This window comes from Oreochromis aureus, linkage group 2, assembly GCF_013358895.1.
Source record: "Oreochromis aureus strain Israel breed Guangdong linkage group 2, ZZ_aureus, whole genome shotgun sequence".
Lineage (NCBI taxonomy): Eukaryota > Metazoa > Chordata > Actinopteri > Cichliformes > Cichlidae > Oreochromis > Oreochromis aureus.
The window spans coordinates 15,092,014-15,113,594 of NC_052943.1; the positions used below are offsets into that span (position 1 = coordinate 15,092,014).

The 21,581-nt window shown below is 39.5% G+C and overlaps 2 protein-coding genes across 8 annotated transcripts; both read left to right on the plus strand.

Annotated features, from left to right (window-relative positions):
• The first annotated feature begins 875 nt into the window (after positions 1-875).
• LOC116317793 lies at positions 876-8,356 on the plus strand. Of its 5 annotated transcripts, none has more exons than XM_031736697.2 (12): positions 879-1,073; positions 2,813-2,859; positions 2,943-3,101; positions 3,646-3,754; positions 5,000-5,050; positions 5,245-5,322; positions 5,854-5,916; positions 6,042-6,101; positions 7,516-7,580; positions 7,669-7,792; positions 7,879-7,952; positions 8,042-8,355. In XM_031736697.2, exons 2-12 carry the CDS (start codon positions 2,837-2,839, stop codon positions 8,244-8,246), a joined length of 1,011 nt encoding a protein of 336 aa, XP_031592557.1. In that variant the 5' UTR covers positions 879-1,073; positions 2,813-2,836; the 3' UTR covers positions 8,247-8,355. The 5 variants fall into 5 exon arrangements, with proteins under 5 accessions (XP_031592696.1, XP_031592557.1, XP_031592764.1 ...); XM_031736781.2 differs by having other exon boundaries at positions 883-1,073; positions 5,854-5,910; XM_039598256.1 differs by having other exon boundaries at positions 971-1,047; positions 8,042-8,356.
• A 699-nt stretch (positions 8,357-9,055) lies between these two features.
• LOC116320313 (sodium/potassium/calcium exchanger 3-like) lies at positions 9,056-19,954 on the plus strand. Of its 3 annotated transcripts, none has more exons than XM_031739930.2 (17): positions 9,056-9,551; positions 9,767-9,865; positions 11,422-11,498; positions 11,610-11,684; positions 12,072-12,156; positions 13,683-13,786; positions 13,862-13,936; positions 14,605-14,630; positions 14,731-14,784; positions 14,880-15,016; positions 15,307-15,476; positions 16,181-16,442; positions 17,342-17,508; positions 17,591-17,705; positions 17,783-17,895; positions 18,895-18,960; positions 19,176-19,954. In XM_031739930.2, exons 1-17 carry the CDS (start codon positions 9,443-9,445, stop codon positions 19,284-19,286), a joined length of 1,845 nt encoding a protein of 614 aa, XP_031595790.1. In that variant the 5' UTR covers positions 9,056-9,442; the 3' UTR covers positions 19,287-19,954. The 3 variants fall into 3 exon arrangements, with proteins under 3 accessions (XP_031595790.1, XP_039474946.1, XP_039474942.1); XM_039619012.1 differs by having other exon boundaries at positions 15,307-15,395; XM_039619008.1 differs by lacking the exon at positions 17,783-17,895.
• Positions 19,955-21,581: the final 1,627 nt, after the last annotated feature.

Sequence of the window (21,581 nt, forward strand, 5' to 3'; positions counted from 1 at the left end):
CTAATAAAAAATAATTCTTATTCCAAATAGATCCTGTTCAAATAGTGAACAATTAAACAATCATAAAAATCACCAGAAGATAAAATCTTAGCCAATCACATGGCAGCAACAGTATGGCAGTGTATTTATGTATGTAGAGATGGAAAAGGGGAAGAAAGGTGATTTACGTGACTGAACATGGTTGTTGGTGGCAGATGGATTGGTCTGAGTTTCAGAAACTGCTGATCCCCTTGGAGTTTTCTGCACAGCCATCTGAAAATAACAGAAAATTAAGAGAAATGCATAAACTGAAAGGAAGGCAAAGTAATTCAAATAATTACTTGTTACAACCAAGGTATGCAGAAGAGCATCTCTGAACTCAAAACACAGTGAACCTTGAAGAAGATGGGCTACAGCAGCAGAAGACCACATCAGGTGACAGGAAACTGAGACTCACCAAAATAAAACAATATAAGATGAGAATAATACTGGTATGGCATGCTGAGACTCAGTTTGTTCTGTGACATGCAGAAGGTAGGGTCAGAATTTGGTGTAAATAACATGATATCATGGATCCATCCATCCTGCCGGCTTTCAGTAGTTCAGGCTGATTGTGGGCTGTAATGGTGTCGGGGATATTTTATTACCACTTTGGGCTCTTTGGGACAAACTAACCATTTAAACACCCACAGCCTGTCTCTGGCCATGTCCATCCATTTGTTAATCACAAAGCTCAAAACATCCAAGACAGGTTTCTTGAACACAACACAAACAAATTGTCATATTTGTCTAATATTGAACTAATATTGAATTGCAACTGAAGCAAGCAGCAATATCTATCAGCACAGTTTAAAATATTTCCAAAACTTTTCTGATGCCTTATAAGCAGTATCAGTGAGTCTTACAGTTATCCTGCTATATGAATTTGTTATAAATTCGACGCATATAAGCGATATGGTAAAAGTGCCTTCATTGTGAGGAACTCCCAGCCTGCATGAATCGAACTAATTGCTGCCATGGTAACCAGCTTACTATTGAAGCTAGATCCTCTTTAGCTGCTGTGACCAGGTATCTAGCAAAGATTTCATGTGCTGGTAAGGTTTTTAGCTTGTTAGTTTTATACAACTATAACACCAGTGAAACACTGTTATAACCTCTGTTAGAAATTTTCTTTATTGCACAAAGTTGAATTTAATTTAACTACCGCTAACTGAAAAAATTGTAAAGCTGGCCATTAGCTTGCACGTTTTTACCTTGCATTAGCGTTTTTTTTTCTTTTTCTCCATTTTAGTATGTTTAAACATTTATGTAAAGTTATAATAATGCATGTATATCTGTATTTTAAAAAGCTTAACTGTCCTTTACAAAATGGTTAAGTTCTCATAACTTAATAGCTTAAATTATTAGCGTTACAGTTTGCTAAGCTGCGTTAAGCGTTAGCTAAGCCTTTTTCATTCATTTTCAAATTAAATGTGACCTTAGTCATACCTCCCTCTATATTTACATTAAAAGCAAAATGTCATTCTACCCAAATGTGTGATGTCCTGGTCTTGCCAGCAAGGACAAAACCCCCCCCCAAAAAACATGTCTTGTATGAAGCATTTCTGGTTCAGATATACTAGTGTTTGTTAGTTAACTAGTTAACTAACAAACCCTTACTGTAGCCATAGGAAGTAATAGGGCAAGTTGCAGCCAGGTGCTCCAAATGTAAATCATTAATTGACCTTAAGCAAGTGCCAGTACCTCTATAAAAGCAGGAGTTTAGGCATTTTACTGGGCTGAAGCATTCAGGTGTGTGTTAACATAATGTGTCTATAATTCCAGGAGTGGACATCCCAGCATATTCAAGTTCAGATTGTGCAGTGCTTAGTGAAACTGCAAAAACCCAAGTGCTACATCTCAATCTCGCAAGCCTCAATTAGCATATTAAACGTTAAAGTTCATGACAGTATAGTTATAAAAATAAAGAACAGGTAGGGTTCCTTTGGAGTCGTTACCAAAAGAAAGCCTGTTCTGTGTGTCAGCATGGCTTAGCTTTATTACATCTGAACAAACAATGATACTTTGTTTAAAAAGACAAGACCAAAGTGAAGATGCTTAGACATAATGCACAGTAACATGCTGTGTTGGGCAAAAACCAAGCACAGCATGTCAAAACAAGCATCTCATACTCACTGTCAAGCATGGTGGTGAAGGGGTAGTAAACTTGTTTTGCAGTGGACAATGAACTACTCTAAATACCAATATTTTAGTCTTATGTGAGGCCATCTATCCAGCAGCTAAAACCTGTTTCAAATCAGGTCATGCAATAGGACAATAATCGACAGCAGCAAATCTACAAAAGAATGGCTAAAAAAAAGTAATCAAGGTGCTACAATGGTCCAGTCAAGGTCCAGACCTCATCCCATTTAAAGAACTGCAGATAAGTAAATCCCAGCAAACCTCAATGAACTGAAGCAATAAAATGATTTAGTTTTTTACAAGACTGAATAGAGACCTGTTAAAACTTTCTTTTTCGCATGACTGTAGTGGCCTAGATAAATTAAGTAGATCATGGTTTTTTATGGCACAAAATTGTCTTTTGGAAGGAGACCACACATAAGCACAACTTGTCCACATATATTTAAGATAGTTTATGATACTTTACTTTATAGAAACCTGTGCATTTGCTTGTTATTTCTTGCCAAAAATGTATTTATGCTTGAGTAAATAAAGTCTCCTTGAAATCTAGCTGAAATCTAAATTACTTTCAACACCATTCACTTCAAAAATATGTATTGTGGCTTTGTCATTATTTTATATGAATTTTGACAAAAACATATGTTGATCGTAGCAGGGTGAGGAATACGCCAGCTCAATGGATGTCATGGAGGAAAACATGTGAGTGATGCTTAATGAACACACACTCAACCAAAATGGGTTGATTCACTGTGCAGCATATGACCTTTTTCTGTGATGTGCAGGTCACCAAAGAAGATGCTTGAGAAAATTGCAGAGCTGGAATACAGTCAGAGTCTGCTGAGAGATCAAAATGCTGACATGAGGAAATTGCTGGATGCCGCAGATGATGACATGGCAGCGCTGGGCTCAGAGAATAAGTCCCTCAGAAAAGTAGTTGAAACGTAAGTTGAGACAGATTACTGTCACTACTTGATTGTGGAAGGGTCACTTCCATTTTGTCTCCCTGCCATTTGGTGGCATTCAGTTGCAAGTGTCACATGTTTCCACATTTTGGCTTCCAGTAAAACATTGTGATTTATATTTGTTTCGGAAAAGTCTGAAAGAGAAAGATTGTTTTCTTTGGCCCTGAGGACAACAGCAGTGTTTCTAATTCTTGCTTGGAATTTAATGAAACAATCCAGTACTTTATCAGCTTGAGTTTTTAATATTTTACTAATTTCAGATTAATCTTGTTGTTTTAATGTTGCCTTTGAAATACTTCACATCTCGCTGTTAGATCTCTCCCACCTGTGGGATTTTTTCTTTTTAATAAATCAAAAATACAATCTTTTTTTGTTTGTTTTTTAATTTAAACCTTTATAAGTCAGTTGTTATTACTGGATAATTGTGCATATTTTTTTGTTTATATATGGTAATTTTATTTATTAGTTGCTTTTTTTTAGCAACGTGGTCGGAAGCTTAAAACTGTGTGCTGTGTGTCTGCAGCATGGAGAACTTTTTCCAAGACTTGCAACAGACTGAAGCAGAGCCTTGCATAGCTCTGGCAGATGACTTCGAGGCACATAGATGGAATGTAGAAAAGATCCATGAATTGGTTCGTAAGAAGTGTTTGAAATATAGTAGAGGAATTATCTAATCCCCAGCTGAATTTGTAAGTTTGCTCACTTACAGTGAAATAAACAGTGTCTAGTTTTAATGGTAGTTTCATTTTAATGGAGAGATGTGAGCCAATGTGGTACACAGATTACAGTCAGTCAATAACAGATACACCTGATCTTGACTTGTTATATGTGTAAAGCAGTCCTATCCTCAGAATCAATGTCTTTTATTCCGACCTCTCCACTACCATTGGCAAGACCAAAGAGGTGTAAAAGGACAAGATGGACAAGATTGTAGAGACTACACAACCATCAGCAAGAAGCTTTGTGAGAAGGTGACAACTGTTGGTCCTCCACCTGAAACTGGTACATTGGCACAACACCGTAATAAATTGAGATCTTGCAGCACCCGGAAGGTTCCCTTGCTCAAGCAAGCACATGTACAGGCCCATCTTAAGTTTGCCGTTGAACAGCTAAATGATTCAGAGAAGGTTTGGGAGAAATTGCTGTGATCAGGTGAAAGCAAAATCGAGCTCTTTGGCATGAACTTGACATGCCGTCTTTGGAAGAAGAGAAATGATGACCCAATGAGCTCTATCCCCTCAGTCAGGTACAGAGGTGGAATCATTATGCTTTTTCTGCTAACAATACGGGAAGTCCCTAAAGTCATGGAAGAGAACCCCCTTCCACGGATGGATCTTCAACCAGGGCAATCACCCAAAACAACGATGTGAATAAAGAAGAAGCATGTTAAGGAGCCTATTCAGTCTCCTGACCTCAATCCCATAGAAAGTCTGTGGAGGAAGCTGAAGCTTTGATTTCCCAAGCAGCAGCCAAGAAACCTAAAGGATTTAATAAGTTTCTTTAAAGGGTAGTGGGCCAGAATCCCTGCTGAGATGTGTGCAAACCTGGTAACTACAAGAAACATCTTCAACAGTTTTTTCCACCAAGTGCTAAGTCATGTTTTATTATTGCATTCAATGGCACAGAAATCAATTTACTACTTTTATGTAATGTGTTTTTTTCTGAATAGTTGATAGTCTGTCTCTCTCCATTAAAAAGAAACAACAATAAAAATTAGAGACTTATGATTTCTTTGCCAGTGAGCAAACTTACAAATTCAGCTGTGGATCAAATCATATTTCTCCCAGTGATATTTAAGCTTCATAAAATGTAGATTTTATGTTGCACTGATTTGCACTGCGAGTTCACTTCAGATGAACCTTCATGTTTTTGTGTAGGAGAAGGAATCCACCGTAATGAAGGAACAATATGAGAAACTAACTGCAAAGGTAGATATGCATTACTTTTCACATTCAGTAAAAACTTTAAACAGTCATATTTTATAGCACTAGCATCAATGTGCAGTGATGCATGCTTATTTATCTTGGATGAATTTTGCTTTTGGGGTTCAATTTTGACATTTGAAGTTTTGCAGAAACTTGGAAAGCAGTGTCTAAATTTAAGTATAATTTAATTCTTTCAGCTCAAAAGCCTCCAGAAAGAGATAGACCAGGACAAGCTCACTTTGAGCAACCTGAAGTTTGAAATTCAGGGCTTGAAGGTAACATAATCAATTCCACCATTGTTATACCCACCTCGATGTCACACATTAGTAAAGTCTGGTTATGAAGCCTCCATCTGAGTGTTTTTCATTGCCTTATTATAGTTTTGAAACTGAATGTGGCAAACAAGGAGTGTATCTGACTGCAAAAACAAGGACAACCCATTCTTATGTCATTGACAAGTTATTTACAAACAAGAATACTGTTCATAATCCTCTTTTTGGCTCTAATAATGTCCATAATCTACAAAATTAATGTTTTATTCAGAATGATCTGAAATTAGTGAGCTCATAAAGATCCCAGTAGGGTGTCATATCATAGATCAAGGAAGCTGATTGCTGTTTTCCTACAGTGTTCTATACAACCGGAAGACTTTTTACAAAAGAAAAGTCATTAACAATAGCGCAGACTTAAAGAACGTCCATATTGGTTTCACTTGACAAACCTGGATGACATGAGTATATTTTATTGAACTTATTCTCTTCTAGTATTTTTATAATCTTCTCTTCTGTATTTTGTGTGTTTTTTAGTTTCAAAGGGAAGAGGACCAGTCAAAACTGGAGCACAAGGATGAGGTTATTCATCAGGCAAGTGTAAGATCAGCATCGACATCAAAACAAAGCAGTGACTGACCAACAGTTTCAGATTTTCTCACAAACATTAACAGTAAAGATTGTCACAGTTCTCTGTTATTTATTATTTTACCATTTTTTTATAGATAGACTTGCAGTTGAAGCAATTACATGAAACTGTGGAAGAGTGCTTCAACAACATAAAGGTAATAATGTTTTTATCCATTGATATCTAATCAAACATTAAACCAAAAAAGTATAATTTATGCAATTTATACATATGATGCAACTCTTTATCACATGGATTTCAAACTAAGGTGAATAAGAAATTAATAAGAGTGAGTTTGTTAATTGTGTCAGTGATTGGCAGATTATTGGCAAGAGAGAGATTTCCTTTGTGTGATGATGTGGGAGCTTGCATTGGAGCTGTTGAGATCTGCAAGTCCACAGTTGCATGTAAAAGTCTGGGTACTCTTTGGGTCTTAATTGACTTGTTGACAAGTCAAGAAGTGCAATAGTTGAAAAGACTGTCAGGGCATCAAAGGGAAGACTTTTAAAAAGATCAAAGTACCTCCAACTTTCAATTGTCTGACAAGTCACTGAGAAACGACAGTTAAAAGGAACTCTGAAAGTCAAGACAATATCTGCAAGGCTTAGAAAACTTTGAGCTAAAACTGCACCCCTGCTGTGCAAGAAGGGAAAACAAATCAACGTCATGAATTCAAAAGAGCTGCTGGAAATTTTAACTGACAGAGGAGAGTTGGTGCACCATTTCACTGTGCAGTTCAGATGTGCAAACACAGCCTGCATGGAAGAGTCCTCCAAAGGAACCCTTACTTCTAGTCACTTCACGAAAACATCTGGAGAAGTCAGAGCTGCAGAGAGACAAATAGTCTAGCCAGCTTCATCAAGTGTATATTTGGAAGAACGTAAAAGCAGGTTGATAAGAAGACTGTGAACTGTTGGGTATTGATGCAAAGCAGACATCAGCTTTCATCACAATCAGAATACTTTATTAAAGGAAGTTATGTTTTTACATTTGCTTAAAGACAATAAGAACAGTAACAGACTGAACTAAACTTGCTTAATATAAGAAATAGCTCTAATACATACAAATAGCTTAATTATAAATATCCAGAATATTACAAAGATTATTATGTGATGTATTATGTGATTGATTGGAGTTGTAAGCTGACGCTTTTAGAGGAGCTCTCACAGTTTTCTGACTTAAACATCACTTAAAGTTAGCGGGGAGATCTTAAACATGCTGTGTCCCTGCAAGCCGTGCACGCAATTACTGTTTGATTAAAAATGTTTTTAGTTAGAAATAAAAGAAACTGGACATGAATCTTTCAAGAAAAACTCATCTTAAAGTCTGTTTGGTGGAGAGATTGTATTTTAGTGCTTACTACTTCATCTGCAATGTAAGAGTCAGAGATTTCTGAAATGTGATACTGCATTTGGAATCAGTCCATAGGCGATGCTCACAAAGAGTGCCCATTTGAACAAATGTCCAACAGTCTCCATGTCTAAATGCACAGCACTCTTGCGGCAGTTGCACAATTCTGGCTTATAAACTTTTGAGGTGTTTTACTGTCTGGCCCTGTGTCTGTGCTGCAGGACCTCAGGCAGACAACGCAGGAGCTGAGTAAGCAGATGGAGGACAGACGAGATGAGGCCACATTGTAATCCCGACTCACAGATCCTCTTGCTTTAAAAGATTATACAGTATAGTGGGAGAGCTCATAATGTACTGCGTCACTCTGTTTTTAGTGACCTGATGAGAGAGAAGGAACGAGTGCCCGACCGCCCTCTGTCCTTTGCAGAGGAAATTAAACTGCTGGCCTCAACAGCTGAAGTGAATGACGGCATGACAAACTCCACAAATCTTGGAAATGTATGACGTCTATATGAAGTTCAATAAAATAAATACAAACTAGAGAAATTGAGTTAGAAATACTACATTAATGATGCCTGCTACAGTGTCTACAGGAGGAACCTGAGACTGAGGAGCTGCTGAAACCTCATCTTCTCACAGTTAACCTTCAATCTAAAAGGTACTCAGATAGGATTTTGTACGTGATGGAGTCATCCTGTTTCATTTTCTCACTCATTATTCTCACTCTTGCTTCTCACTTGTGCAAAGCTGCCCAGGTACTTTGGAGGCAGCGATCTGGAGAGTAGGTTTCTTTATGCTGTGCATCTTCATTCTCATGATTTTAGCCATTGTGGCTTCAGGATGCTTTGTAGGAACATCTGACTTCTCTTCCATCACCACTTTGTGGGCTAGCGCCCACCTGATGTTACAGCCCTACTTGAGTGTACAGTATGGGGCCTTGCCTCCCATTTGAGCTTAACTCTCTCTCTCTGGTCTGTTCTTGTATTTCTGTTCTTGTATTTTTTGTAAACATGAGTTCAGAAAACAAACAAATAAAACTTCAGCCTCAGGGTCTTGCATGAGCTTGCTGACTGTCTGTTACACTGTTTTGACAGAAACTTCTAGATTCTAAACCAGCAGCATTTAGAAGCTGTGCTGATCAATAAAATCATATGAGCAAAAGCAAGTATCTTAACTACAGAACAGGATTAGGGCCACGGGAAAAAAGTGGGCACGTCTTTTTTTTTTTTTCCAGAATTCTGAGAAAAAAGGCAGAATTTTTTCAGGATTTTGGAAAAGGAAAAAAAAAGACGTGTCCACTTTTTTTTACAGTGGCCCTAATCCTCTTCCATACTTAACAGCAAAGGAGACCGGATCCAAATAGTTTCAGTGAAAGGCGACTAAGAATAAAAGACCCCACCCAAACAAATAAACTATAGATGTTATGGCTCTGTTTGCAGATTGGATCTTTTTTAACTTTCACTTTATTTTGTTTTGATTTTTTTAAATCTCATTTCACTGTGTTATCATCTATGTTAAGTTGTATTGCATATATGTCTTTATTTAGCATCATTCTGATTTTATTGTTGGACCTTACTTCACACAGAGGCTTTACTTCTTTAATCCTTTGAATTTTCTTTTTTAATCAATGGATATATATAGAGAGAGACTTTTGGAAAATATTCTCATTCACCCCACAAAATCCTCTCGCTTCACGTGACACTTGAATCATTGCTTCGTGTTATCAGTATTTCGCTCGCGTCGCCCCACCCAGCTGAAGGCGCTCTAGTCTGTAGGTCCAGGAAGAAAAAAAACCCTCCTCCCCGACGGGAAAATCATAAACAACAGATCAAATTTAGGGCAGGAGGAAAGAGAGGATACTGACATATAGGCGCTGGCTGATGATTCATTGTGTGCACGTATCCGCTGGGTGTATGTAAAGCGTGTGGATGCTGCACGGTTAGTGCTGACTGACTCACGGAGATGCTGTGGACAGGCCGAACCTGTTTAACATCCGCTTGCTTATTGGATGGAGCAAAGAAAGAAAGACGATAAATCAGAATAAGAGATCAACAGGCCAGTTGTATTCGGTCTGAGAGAAGGAGCCCGAAGAAGAGGGACAGCGGCATGTTCTGAGCAGAGAGCCGACGAGCGGCGGCAGCAGGCGGGATGAAGGCTCCGAGAAGACCGAGGCAGACGCGCCTCCTCCCGCGTTTCTGCGTCTGTGGAGTCGGTCTGTTCGCAGCCGTCTGGATCTTTCACTTCTGTGATGTTACAGGTGTGTATAAAGACCCTGATGTAAAGTTTTCTTAACCCCTCCTATACTTTTATTATTTTCTATAACAGATCGAATTGCAGTATTTAGGCAAATGTCACGTTGCAGCTGTACATATTATTTTAGCAGGATACTAGTAAAGAAACACGTTAAAGTTGCATAAAAGGTTATATCCTCAAATAGCTTAACTGTATTTATATGTGAATGACTCCTTTTAGAGTACCATAGAGCAACTGTGGATCACAGCAGCTCCTTATTCAAGAGAGAGCTCATCCAGCAAAAAGAAGACAACCAGACTGGGGGTGCTTCTAGACCTGGTGAGGTGCTTTACCACGTGTTTGTGTCTTTCACATACACTTTGTTTATAGGCGTGCATGAGCCAACAGGAAGATTATCTTTACAAAACTTTAAAAGTCTAATCGCATCAGTGTGTTGAGCTAGAATGAACTCAGGTTTGGATAATCACGGCACTGAGTGTACAGTCCCTGTGATCTTCTGAGCCCTTGTGTGTTTATGGCAGTTAAGGTGTGCCATCTTAATTTATTTCTTTAAATCAAGAACTATTTCCTCTTGTGCATTCCTTTACTCCTCTGGTCCACCCCTCGCTTCATTTCTTTAAATTGAGCACATATAGATGTTTTAAAAACAGTTAGGTCTTTAATGGTTGCTAGGAAACTGAGTTTGTGGTTTGATGTAGTGTGCATCTGGAGCGGTTCAAAGTGCCCGCTTGTGGTAATGACCTGCTGATTAGTAACCTCTCATCAGCCACTCTACCATTGCTTATGCATGCTTGGATCTGTTTGGCTGCTTGAGATTTTTACAGAACACACTGAGCTACATATTCAGTCAGAAATAAGTTCCTGCCTCACGGAAATACAGTGCAGATCAACTTAAAAGCCTTGAAGACATTTTGTTCAAACTATCATATTTCTATTTTTAAGAGCATCATTTGGTTCCTGATGCTAAAAATATACCGTTTGATTATGATCTGAATTAAACCAACGTCACATCATTTCTGCCTCTTAGGTGTGATTTGTGTTTGCCTCTAACTGCACATTGATATCTCTTTCACTTTTAACAGTGGTTTAAAAAATCTGACGTACAGTTAAATCAGAAAACCTTGAGGGGAAGTCACTTGGGAGGCTGCTTTTCATATTATTGTTGCGTCTGTATCATGAAAAAAAGCTTTTTAAATGTTGCAGTGAGCTGTGGTATTTATGAGCTTATGTGCAAGACAGTGCAGCCAAGCAAAACAATCGCTTTCTGCTGGGAGGAGAAAGACTCTGACGCATGGTGACGCTCAGCCAAATTAGATGCCTCTGAACTTCAATATAATTGGAATTGCTTTTAGAAGAACTGACAAAGAAAGTCAATGCAAACACTTGTTTTTGGATGGCGTGAGGGATAGTGTGAAGTCATAAGAGGAGCATGGAAAATTCAGCTGTAATGCAATTGGACTCCTGGTTGTGTGACTTTAAACTCAAGCTGTGTCTGCACTAGACAAGATACAGGATACATTCAACAAAGTGAGATACACAAATTCTAGATCTGACGCATGCAAGGATAAATGCCTGCAGGTTCAGGGTGGAGCTGAGTTGTAATTCTAATCACAGCCTTCATTTAGCCAGCTACCTGAGGCTCTTCTCTGAGCTCCAAGGGAACAAATCCTCCTTTAAAGAAAGTGTGTTAAAGTCACTGTGAGTTCATTTTGAGACGTGACAGAAAATAATCTTCAGATATCAGAAGATCAAAGTGTGGGTTTTAGGGAGTTTTGTTTAAAATGTAATGTATTAGAAAACTTGGTAACTGGTTTCTGTTGTCCAACACTAATTCCACACGTCATTAGATTACACTCTATCCATCTTTTCCCAAGCTATCAGTGAGTTTCCTGAAGACATTTTTACTGTGGATCAGAGGAGACAGGGTGCAGTCCTCCTTCATGTTCTCTGTGTGAGTATCACCTCTGTCTGAAAGCCTGCGTTTGACATAATAAAAAGCTGTATTTTCTCTTATTTTCATCTTAAACCAAATCTTCAGTAATGCGTTTGCTGTATTTCTCAGGCTATCTACATGTTTCATGCACTGGCCATTGTCTGTGATGTTTACTTTGTGCCATCACTGGAAAAAGTGTCAGAGGTATGACTGAAAGTAAAGTAATACTTGATACTTTTCCATTCTACTCTAGGTATTAAGTAAAACCTTTAAAGGGTAAGAAGTGAGTGTATTTTCTTTACTGGTTTTAATTCATCTATAAAGACATGAAACAATAGTGTGTTAGTCTATCAGAAGTCTCTGTTTAAGCCTTGTGGTATTAAATTATAAACTAGTGGTCATGTTCATTGGACAAATGTAACCTTAGTTGATGTTTTTGTAGTAGTTTTTGGACAGCAGCAGAGGTCTTTGGCTACGGCAGGCTTTGGATAAACACACCGTATTTATTAGGATCAGTCCTGTGAAAGAAGAATACCAAATATGACCATCCTCATCCTTAAGCCTGTTTAATCTCCTCTCTCCATCCACTAGAACCTTCAGCTCAGTCAGGATGTTGCCGGGGCAACCTTCATGGCAGCTGGGAGCTCCGCCCCTGAGCTCTTCACTTCTTTGATTGGTCAGTATCCCAGTCAGTCATTCCCTCCAGCTGGTTAGATCAATATTTCTGCCATCAGTGCTCCAATTAGAGGCAATCGGAGAGACAATGTCTAATCAGGACAGAGAAAAGTGCACATAGGGAGCAAGCAGTGATTAATTTCAGCCATTTATCATTAATCATAGATGTCAAGAAGACATTAATTTTTGCTTGATGGTTTATCATGTCATTGTGGAGCAGTGTTTTTTTTTAATCATAAGCAGTGTTTCAGTAAATCGACTTTCACTTTTTTTAAATAAAATTGTCATGGTTTGGAACCTTTATTTTTTATTTTGGAGTTTATGTTCAGATTTTTCCTGCTATTCCAGAGTCTATAGTTCTGTGTTTACTTAACTGTTTTCCTAGTGGAGGGTTGTGTGTGTCCATGTATTTTGTTTTCTGTTTTCAGCTCATTATTCCAGCCTCCCCCTGTGTTGCGTTTGTATTTTTTAGTGTGAGTTTTCATATCTCTGCGTTTAGTTGGGTTCTCTTGTTATTTTTACTTTGTTAGTTAGTTGTCTCTTGTGTCTTGTTTTGAGTTTCACTCACTCCCCTGCCTCATTGTCTTGATTTTGTGCTCCTGTGTCTCATTTCATTCACTCGCTCGTTGAGTAAACAGTCCTGTCTCCATTGTAGCCTCTGTCAGATCGTCTGTGTGTTCACTGAGTTAGTCTCTGTGTTTTTAAGCTCTGCTTGTCATCCCCAGCTCTGTTTCTTTGTTACCTTTTTCTGGGACTTTAACTTTAAGCTTATTGATAAGTATCTGAGTCCAGTTCTGTACATTGAGCTCAAATATGTCAAAAATTTAACTGGTTCAAATATAAGATAAGATGTACATTATTTATCCCAGATGTGGGAAATTCTTTTGTTACAGCAGTTAAAAAATGACGTTAAACACAAAGAAGCATATACAGCAGGTCAGTAAGTGTAACTGCTTATAATAATGTTGCCCACACACTGTGACACTACAGCACAATAAGTAAATACATCACTTCTACTTTTTGCCTTTTAGCATTATTTTCTTTTCTTCTTCTTTTACACAGATATAAAATATCAGATATAACTGTCTTGTATCAGGTATTGCAGCATCACTGTAGCACAAGCCATTGTTATTGTTAGCAGTATAATGTGATATTATCATATTGTGACTCTGGTCCTTTATTAAAACTAACTGCTTTTTTCTGCTTTTTCTGAAACAAATGTTGACCTACAGTTTGTAAAAATGAAAGCCTTGCTTCTAAATCAATGTTGCCTTTGGAAATGTCCTCAAAAACGGCCTCTGATACAATATATTTTAATCTTGAAAGAAAAAAAGTCTTGCTTTGACTTTAGTTGACTTCAGGCAATTTGCAGTAAATATTACAAAGACATCAGCCCAGCCCCTCTGGGTGTCAACTGAAGATAAATTACTGTGTTTATCTTCTGTTGAGAAACTCTTAATTTGTACACTGTTGCAGATTAAACACATGTGCATGATCTCCGTTTGATCTTTCTTCTTCTGGACTTAGGCGTGTTTATCACAAAGGGTGACGTCGGTGTGGGAACTATTGTGGGATCAGCTGTCTTTAACATCCTGGTTATCATCGGCATCTGTGGCATCTTTGCAGGACAGGTACGCACACTACAGAGCACCCCTTTCTGCCTGACAGAGTCTTCACTGTGTTTCATATTTCCTTTCTCTCTGCAGCCCATTGGTCTGAGCTGGTGGCCTCTGTTCCGTGATGCTGTTTTCTACATCCTGTCCATAGTGGTGCTAATTCTGGTGAGAAATCTCTACAGTAAAAAACTCAGTACTGATGAAAAATCCTGAAATATTCACCGTTATGTGCAACATTATTCCTACAATTAAAAGGAAGCACCTTTTAGTGCAAGAATAAAAGCAAATGAAAGATCACTTAAATGTTAAATTGGTGCATCTAAAGTGAATATTTTTAGTGATAATTCAAGTAGAACACAAAGTCACAGCTCATACTCTTAAACACACTGGTAATTCTCCAAATAACATGTGGCTTTTTTAGGTACTTTAGTAGCCCTGCATTTGCTGCGCATCTGCAAGCCATTTTGCAACCCGCCTCTACCCCAGCCCCACCTTTTATGCTGCATGTGGCACTTAATCAGTGCAGAATCTGTAGATCAGATGTTCATGTGAAGGGCGCCAAATCATTTTTTTTTTTTTTTTGGCTGATTTAACTACTATATAAAGTATATGGCTAACAGTATAGGGAAAACTACACACCTCCCGTATTATTACTGGACATTAATATTGGATTTTTGTGGCCAGTTTTTATTATTTCTCATTCTTTAAAAAAACAATCTTTTGCATGCCTATACTGCAACTTATCACAGTGAGTTATGGTTTAAATATGGCTATGTTTCTAAAACTAAATAAATAGAAGTTGGCATTAAAGTTTATATTCATTTTATTTGTAGGTAATCTATGATGAAAAAGTCCTATGGTAAGACCTTTTTACACAAGACTTTTTTAGCAGCCAGTGTGCGTTGGATGATTGTGTGGGTGTTTGTGAATCTGTGGTGGTGTTTGTGTGCATGTTTCAGGTGGGAGACCATCATCCTGATCTCTATGTATGGACTCTATATAATCATCATGAAGTGAGTCTTTGCTTCTGCTCACATTTCCAACCTAAAGCCACAACATGTTTTATACGTACCATAGGCCGAATCTTCATGTGTTGTGCTTTGTGTAGGTTTAACAGATCTCTGTGCTGCTTGGTGGAGAGACACTGCAGCAGGGCAGGTCAGCCGTGTCTGAGCGGTCTGCGACGGACGACGGCTGTCGGCAACGCCGGAGACGGCGACAATGACATGGTGCCGCTGAAACCAGGTGAAAAGGGTCGTGTTTGTACGTGTGCGCGTACACATCCAAAACAGGACACAGTTTGCCAAGCCTCTGAGCAGCATCCAGCAGACCTAGTGACACAGTTTAAGCTGTCAGTCAAAAGCTTCTTGTGTTCCCCTGGGGATTTCCAACTGGCTGAAATAGAACTAGACCATTTTGACGAACAAAAGTTATTCTCTACTTTGTCACTAACACTCTGTCCTTTTTGTCCTCCCCTCTATCTTCTTTTATCTCCCGCTAAACATTTTTCCGCTTTTCTTCCTTCTGTCCCCAAGACTCATGTGTGGTGGCCGGTCAGGATTCAGGGGTCGTGATGGTGGATGAGCTACTGAACTCGTACCCCCATCAACTCACTCTGTCAGAGGCAAGCCTCCGCCTTCTCATCACCCCGCATTTCCCCCCCTTCACCCGCCTGCGCATGGCAGGACGCATGGTCATCAGCGAGGTACACTGCACATGCTCACACCCATTGCATAACATCAAGCTACCTTGGCTTTTTCGGCCAGCTTGGTGGGTATTTTAATGTAGATTTGCAGCATTTAAATTTGGACGCCTCAATTCAATGGTTTTCTTTTCTTTTTCTTGAAACATAGAACTAGTTAGGGAGAAGTACACAGCAGACACCCAAAGCTGTGGTACTGGAATCAGAAGACACTAAATTGGTGCAGACAAACTGGAACACGGGGAGATGTGTACTGGCATATCAAACAACATCCTGTTTGCCATTGTTGCACAGATGCCATCTAATAAGCCCACAAAGAAATCACACCGACACAGAGTGCAGCCTAATGCATAATATTAGCCCAGACACAAAAGCAGACAAGACCTCAATCTCCAAATCTGCTTCCTCACTCTCTCAGCTTTCTCTCTGTGCTTGCCATTTCCAGCATCAAATTAAAGCACACCTGCCAATGCTATGCCTGCTCTCTCCATGCCCCCCTCCTCCAAAATAAAGCTTTCTAAATCCCCTCTGGTGAATGTGAAGACTTGCATAGCTGCATAATCACTCTTCCTGCCAGTTCAAATAATCTTAACTACCTTCATTTCCATAACCCTGCTGCAGTGTTTCTCATGTGTTTTTGTTTTCTCCTGAATAAAGTTCTTTCTTTTCTTAAATTTCTCCTGACTTCCCTCACCAACCACCCACAGAGGCAAAGGCTGATTCGGGCTCGGGTTGGCCCAGAGGAAGGGGCAGCTTCAGGGGAGGAAGGTTCAGGAGCTAGTGGACCTTGGGGGAGGGAGAACGGGACGGTGGCTGAGGGAGAGAGACAGCCACCAGAGGGAGAGAGGGGTAAAGAGACAGTAGTGGAGACATGTGGGGGAGGACAGCCCAAGGAGGAAGAGGACGAGGAGGAGGAGCAAGAGAACCAAGATGAAGAGAATGTTCCTTTCAAACCGTTCGTCCTGCCAGGTAAGAGCTGGCCTCACAGCTGACTGGGATTTTGTTTTTAATACTTGGATATGTTTCATATCATTATGCTACGAAGGAAATCATTTTAAATATGAGTTTATCTGACTAACTTTAGATTGAATTTTAATTATTGCATATGTTCAATACAGAGTCTAATATATGCACCATCACACACCATCTTCATGCCAATTCACATCCAGCTGCTCAATATATCTAAACATTTAGGCCAAACTTGATCCTGAAACAGAAGTAAACTTTTTGCTAAAAAACACGTCTACATGGTAAGACTGAACTATGACTCTTAACCTAGTCTATCTTATCAAACACGTCTTTTGGAACAGCAAGAGACAAAGCTTACTGTCAGCTCTCTCAACTCAGCTTTATAATATAAAGTATCTGAAATGCCCATGTATGCAATTCTGCTTCAAAGAAATGCTAAAAAACACACAACTAGCTAGAGTTTTAAACACTATATTGTAATATTCATCACATATTTAAAACTCAGGAAAAGCAGAAAAAGATTAATCCTGAAGCTCGATCATGTACCTGGCCACAGGATGCCATCTTTTGCCATCCGCAGCCAATCAAGTCTTCATCTCCATAGAAAATGCACAGATGAGAGACTGTGTCGATCTTCTAAAAGGCTTTTTCTGTCATTGGAATCAACCAGAACTTCTTGCTTTGATAAATAATAATATAATTATTCATCAAAGCACTGTAGAGATAATCGTCTACAGTGTTTGATAGCTGATGGAGTTAGTTAAAAGGAGATGACACGAGAAGTCGCGGACACATCCAGGCTGTGCCGGTGAATAATTTAGGTGTTGTGGGCAAACTGGTGGGTGTGTGTGTGTTTCACATTGTTTGTGCATTTATGCGTGTTTTCATCATGTTCTCAGATGGGTGGCGCGTACGTCTGAAGTGGCTGCTCTCCTGGCCTGTGAGCGTCCTGCTTTACTGCACCATCCCTGACTGTAACCTGCCGCGGTGGGAGCGCTGGTACCTGCTCACCTTCCTGTCCTCCACACTCTGGATAGCCTTCTTCTCCTACCTCATGGTCTGGATGGTAAGACGCACATTCACACACTCACATATTTGTTTTAAAAGACACACACACACAGACATATAACCATTTTTCTTCTGTTAAGGTGACAATAATCAGCTACACACTTGGAATCCCAGATGTGATCATGGGCATCACTTTTCTGGCTGCTGGCACGAGTGTCCCCGACTGCATGGCCAGTCTCATTGTCGCCAGACAAGGTGTGTATTTGTGTGTTTAATATTTCATGTATGAAAGGAAAATGAAGATGTGAACATATGATGTTGTTACGCTGCAGGGATGGGCGACATGGCTGTGTCCAACTCCATTGGCAGTAATATCTTTGATGTGCTACTGGGTCTGGGCTTTCCCTGGGCGCTGAGGACTCTTATAGTCAGCTATGGATCAGTGGTAACACCAGCTGTTCTCTGTACCTCAGTTTCAGTTTTACTTTTCATATGTAAGCTAGCATAGCCTCAATATTACCATGAAATGTGTTTGACGAGACAAAACAAGTCTCTCAGCACCTGAAGAAAAGGTTTGTAAGTACCTTACATGATATCCAAGGCACCTTTCAAACTTACATTTGTAATTGTACAATATTTATAAAACTACTGCATTATTCTTTCATTGTTAACTACCATTTCTTTTGATTTGTCACTGATTTGTAATGAAGAACTAATTCAAAGTTGCTATAACTAGTATTTGAAGGTTACATCAGTGTTAAAATGTGAAGATTATGCTCATCCAGATCACTGTTTAGCTCTGCAGTCTTATTGTTTTGATTCACTGTTACTTCTCTCAAAACACTGTCTTTAGCTGTGAAAGCAGCTGTTGCTGCAGCCCTCTGTAAACTGTTTGTTGAGGACCAGTAGCAGACACACACAGCTAATGCCTAGTAAGGCAATGCCTGAACCAGATATTTATTCCAGGAGTTGCAAGAGACCAAAAGCTTTTTTCTGAGGCCATGGGCTTCCTTCATCCTTTCTTTAAGCTTTGTTCTGATTGGATGCTCCTCACAGACAAAAGGTTTGAACAGCAGGTAGGCGGGGTTCCTGTGCTCGTTGCCAGAGTTCTCTGAAACTACCAATTGTCAAGGATCTCTCTTGGCATCATAAATCATGATTTTGTTTTATTTAATTGCAGTCTGAAGCCTGAGCATTTGGCTCACAGGGATTACCTGTACAGTTGCTGATTCCTTTATTTGAAATGCTGTCCACTGGAATAGTAAATAAATGACAGGGAAAAAGGAAAATCATACATGGTCCCTTTTAAACAGTGTGAGTGCAGCAATTAAAAAAAAAAGCCCGAAAATTAAAAATCATTGGCCAAAAACAAAATATGACTGTGAATATGTTATAAGTGTTTTTAAACACCGGGGTAAAAGCTTCACATTGTGTGTCCTGTCAGGTGACGATAAACAGCAAAGGCCTGGTGTACTCAGTGATTCTGCTTCTGGCCTCAGTCACGCTTACTGTGAGTAGCTCATCTCCTGCTGTTATAAAGCACAGATCAAATAGTGAGATTGTGTCGCAGTAAACAAACAGACCACCTGCCTGGTTTTCCTCCCCTGTTGATTCCCATCACAGCCTGAGAGCCTTTTCACTAACACATTTCATGATTACACAACAAAACAAAAAGCTCTTATTTAATTTTTCCCCGTGTGCCTCTTGCTGTCCGTCACTCCTCAGGTCCTGTGTGTCCATCTGAACCACTGGAGGCTGGACCGCAGGCTGGGAGTCTGCCTCCTGCTGCTCTACGCCGTCTTCCTGCTCTGCTCCGTCGGCTTCGAACAGCTTTAGACGACACTCCCATTACACACAAACAAACAGCCCTCCTCCCCTGCTGCCATTATTAATGAAAAACGTACGGAGAGATGATTTATCGTTTCGTTTCAAAGTGGCTTTTCACGATAGAGAGTCGTTACTATGACACCGGCTGCCTACAAGCGAAATTGTTTACCTTTGATAAATGAGTCTTTTACAGAGTTTTGTACTGTAGCACTTCCAACCCACTGATAATGCACTGTCTCACAAGAAATTTATAAAATATGGAATTTGTATTCTGAAACCTAGAATATTGTATAAAAACCCCAAAGTGTGTTAGTTTACTTATTATTACTGCCACAAGTAACCTCAATGAGCAGATGATTTCACATATAAGTATATATGGTTGCTTCTCAGTTTGCCCACTCATTTCATGTAAAGTTTTGTGTTTTCCTTCCTTCCTTGCCTTTGTGTCTGTAGCTGTAAAAATGGCATAGCATGGCTAATCACGCTCCAGATATTTGCACTAAGCCACTGTTGTCTTGGCCTTGTGTATTATGTAGGCCCCACACCTGCCCCACCCCCCTTGCTAAAAGCTTCTTAACACAAAGGTTGTGTATTAATTTGTCCTGAAACAAAGGTGATTATATTCTGCAAGATGTTTATAAATGTCTGTCTGGAGAGAGTCCTGAAGTGTATGTCTTTGAGTGCAATAAAAAGCTTTGTTCTGTCATGTTTTTCTTCTGAGGCTCTAAATCCATAATCACACTTTTAATATTTAACTGTACTGTGAATTTGTTTTATTTGCACTTAAACTAAAATGAAAAATGCTAAATTTAAACTTGTTTTGAATGGACCTGATGAAGCGTGAAAACCAGTGGTTCTCAAACATTTTCTGGCATTTCTCAACAAAAGGATTCAAGTTGAATTTTGCTCAGCTCTTGATTGGTGCAACATCATCAGCAAACCGTTGGCTGTTTACTTTTCCTAATACTTTTATTCACAGTTATAGCAACCAGGCCAGATGGGCTACCCACAGCCATGGTCAAAGGTGGAGACTCAAATTGGTTCTTGGGACATGGAAACTAACATAACTTTGTCCTATCAGCAGCTTACCTGCTAAAGCAGATGACAGAAGAAATGTATGTAAATGCTGCTGTTACTGTAACACAGTGGCAGTCTCGTTTTAGAATGCATATCGAAGCTAGACTAAAAACAGAGTCAGAGGCGTTTACCTGCTGCAGTTCAGCACCACGGACAGTTCCACAGCCGTTAGCTAATTTTAATGATAGGGAAAATGCTAAGTATATGCAATATGATTTCAGTAAACAAAAAGGAAAAGAAGCAGTGTTATGGAGCTTTGTGACAGCACGCATAAGCTCAAATGCACTGAACAGGCAAACGGGGAGCCAGATGAAATCCTATTGCAGCTCACTTTGAATCTTCTGTCCTTTAGATCAATTACCAAACATGCAGTCCGACTTTACACGACTGGATGCAAAGTGAGCTTAAACCTTCAGTAAGAAATTAGCATTACTTTAAACCATAATATAGTACTGTCGGAGCGCGTCAATTCGTCTTAGTAATGTGACCTGTGGGTGGAGCTGGGAAAGCCCAAGCCAGCTGCTTGACACCAGGAGCTGAATATTGCTTGGAGACTATAAGGAGCAGACCTGGACAGTTTGTCTCTTCTCTTCTCCTCCACATAGCAGACAGCACATAGACATGCACTCTCACTGCTCACCTATGACACTACTTTTTTCATTGATTTTGCTTTTTAAATCAGTTAATAGATACACATTCAACAAGGGGCTGCAACATTCCTCAGGGATTTTGGCCCATCTTCCAACACCTACTTCAGATTTGTCGCCTGCAAATCCATGATGTCATTCTCCTGTTTGACAACATCTAAAAGGTGCTCTACTGGATTGAGATCTAATGATCGTGTAGGCCATTTAGGTACACTGAGCTCAGTGTCACGCTGAGAAAAAAACCCCAGTTTGGGCTTTGTGACATGACACGTTATCCTTCTTGAAGCAGATGGGAATACTTGAGTCACAAAGGAACATGGTCAGCAATGATACTCAGGTAGGCGGTGGTGTTTAGACAATACTAATTTGGGACCAACGAGCTCAGAAGTATGAAAATATCCCACACACTATTACAGCACCACCACCAGCCTGTATCAACTTTATCAACCAACCAATGATGATACAGTGCAGATTAGATCTATGCTTTCATGTTGCCAAATTCTGACCCTGCCATTCAAATGTCACAGCAGAAATTGAGACTCATCTTCTGTTATCTTCTAACTTCGGTTTCATATTCTTA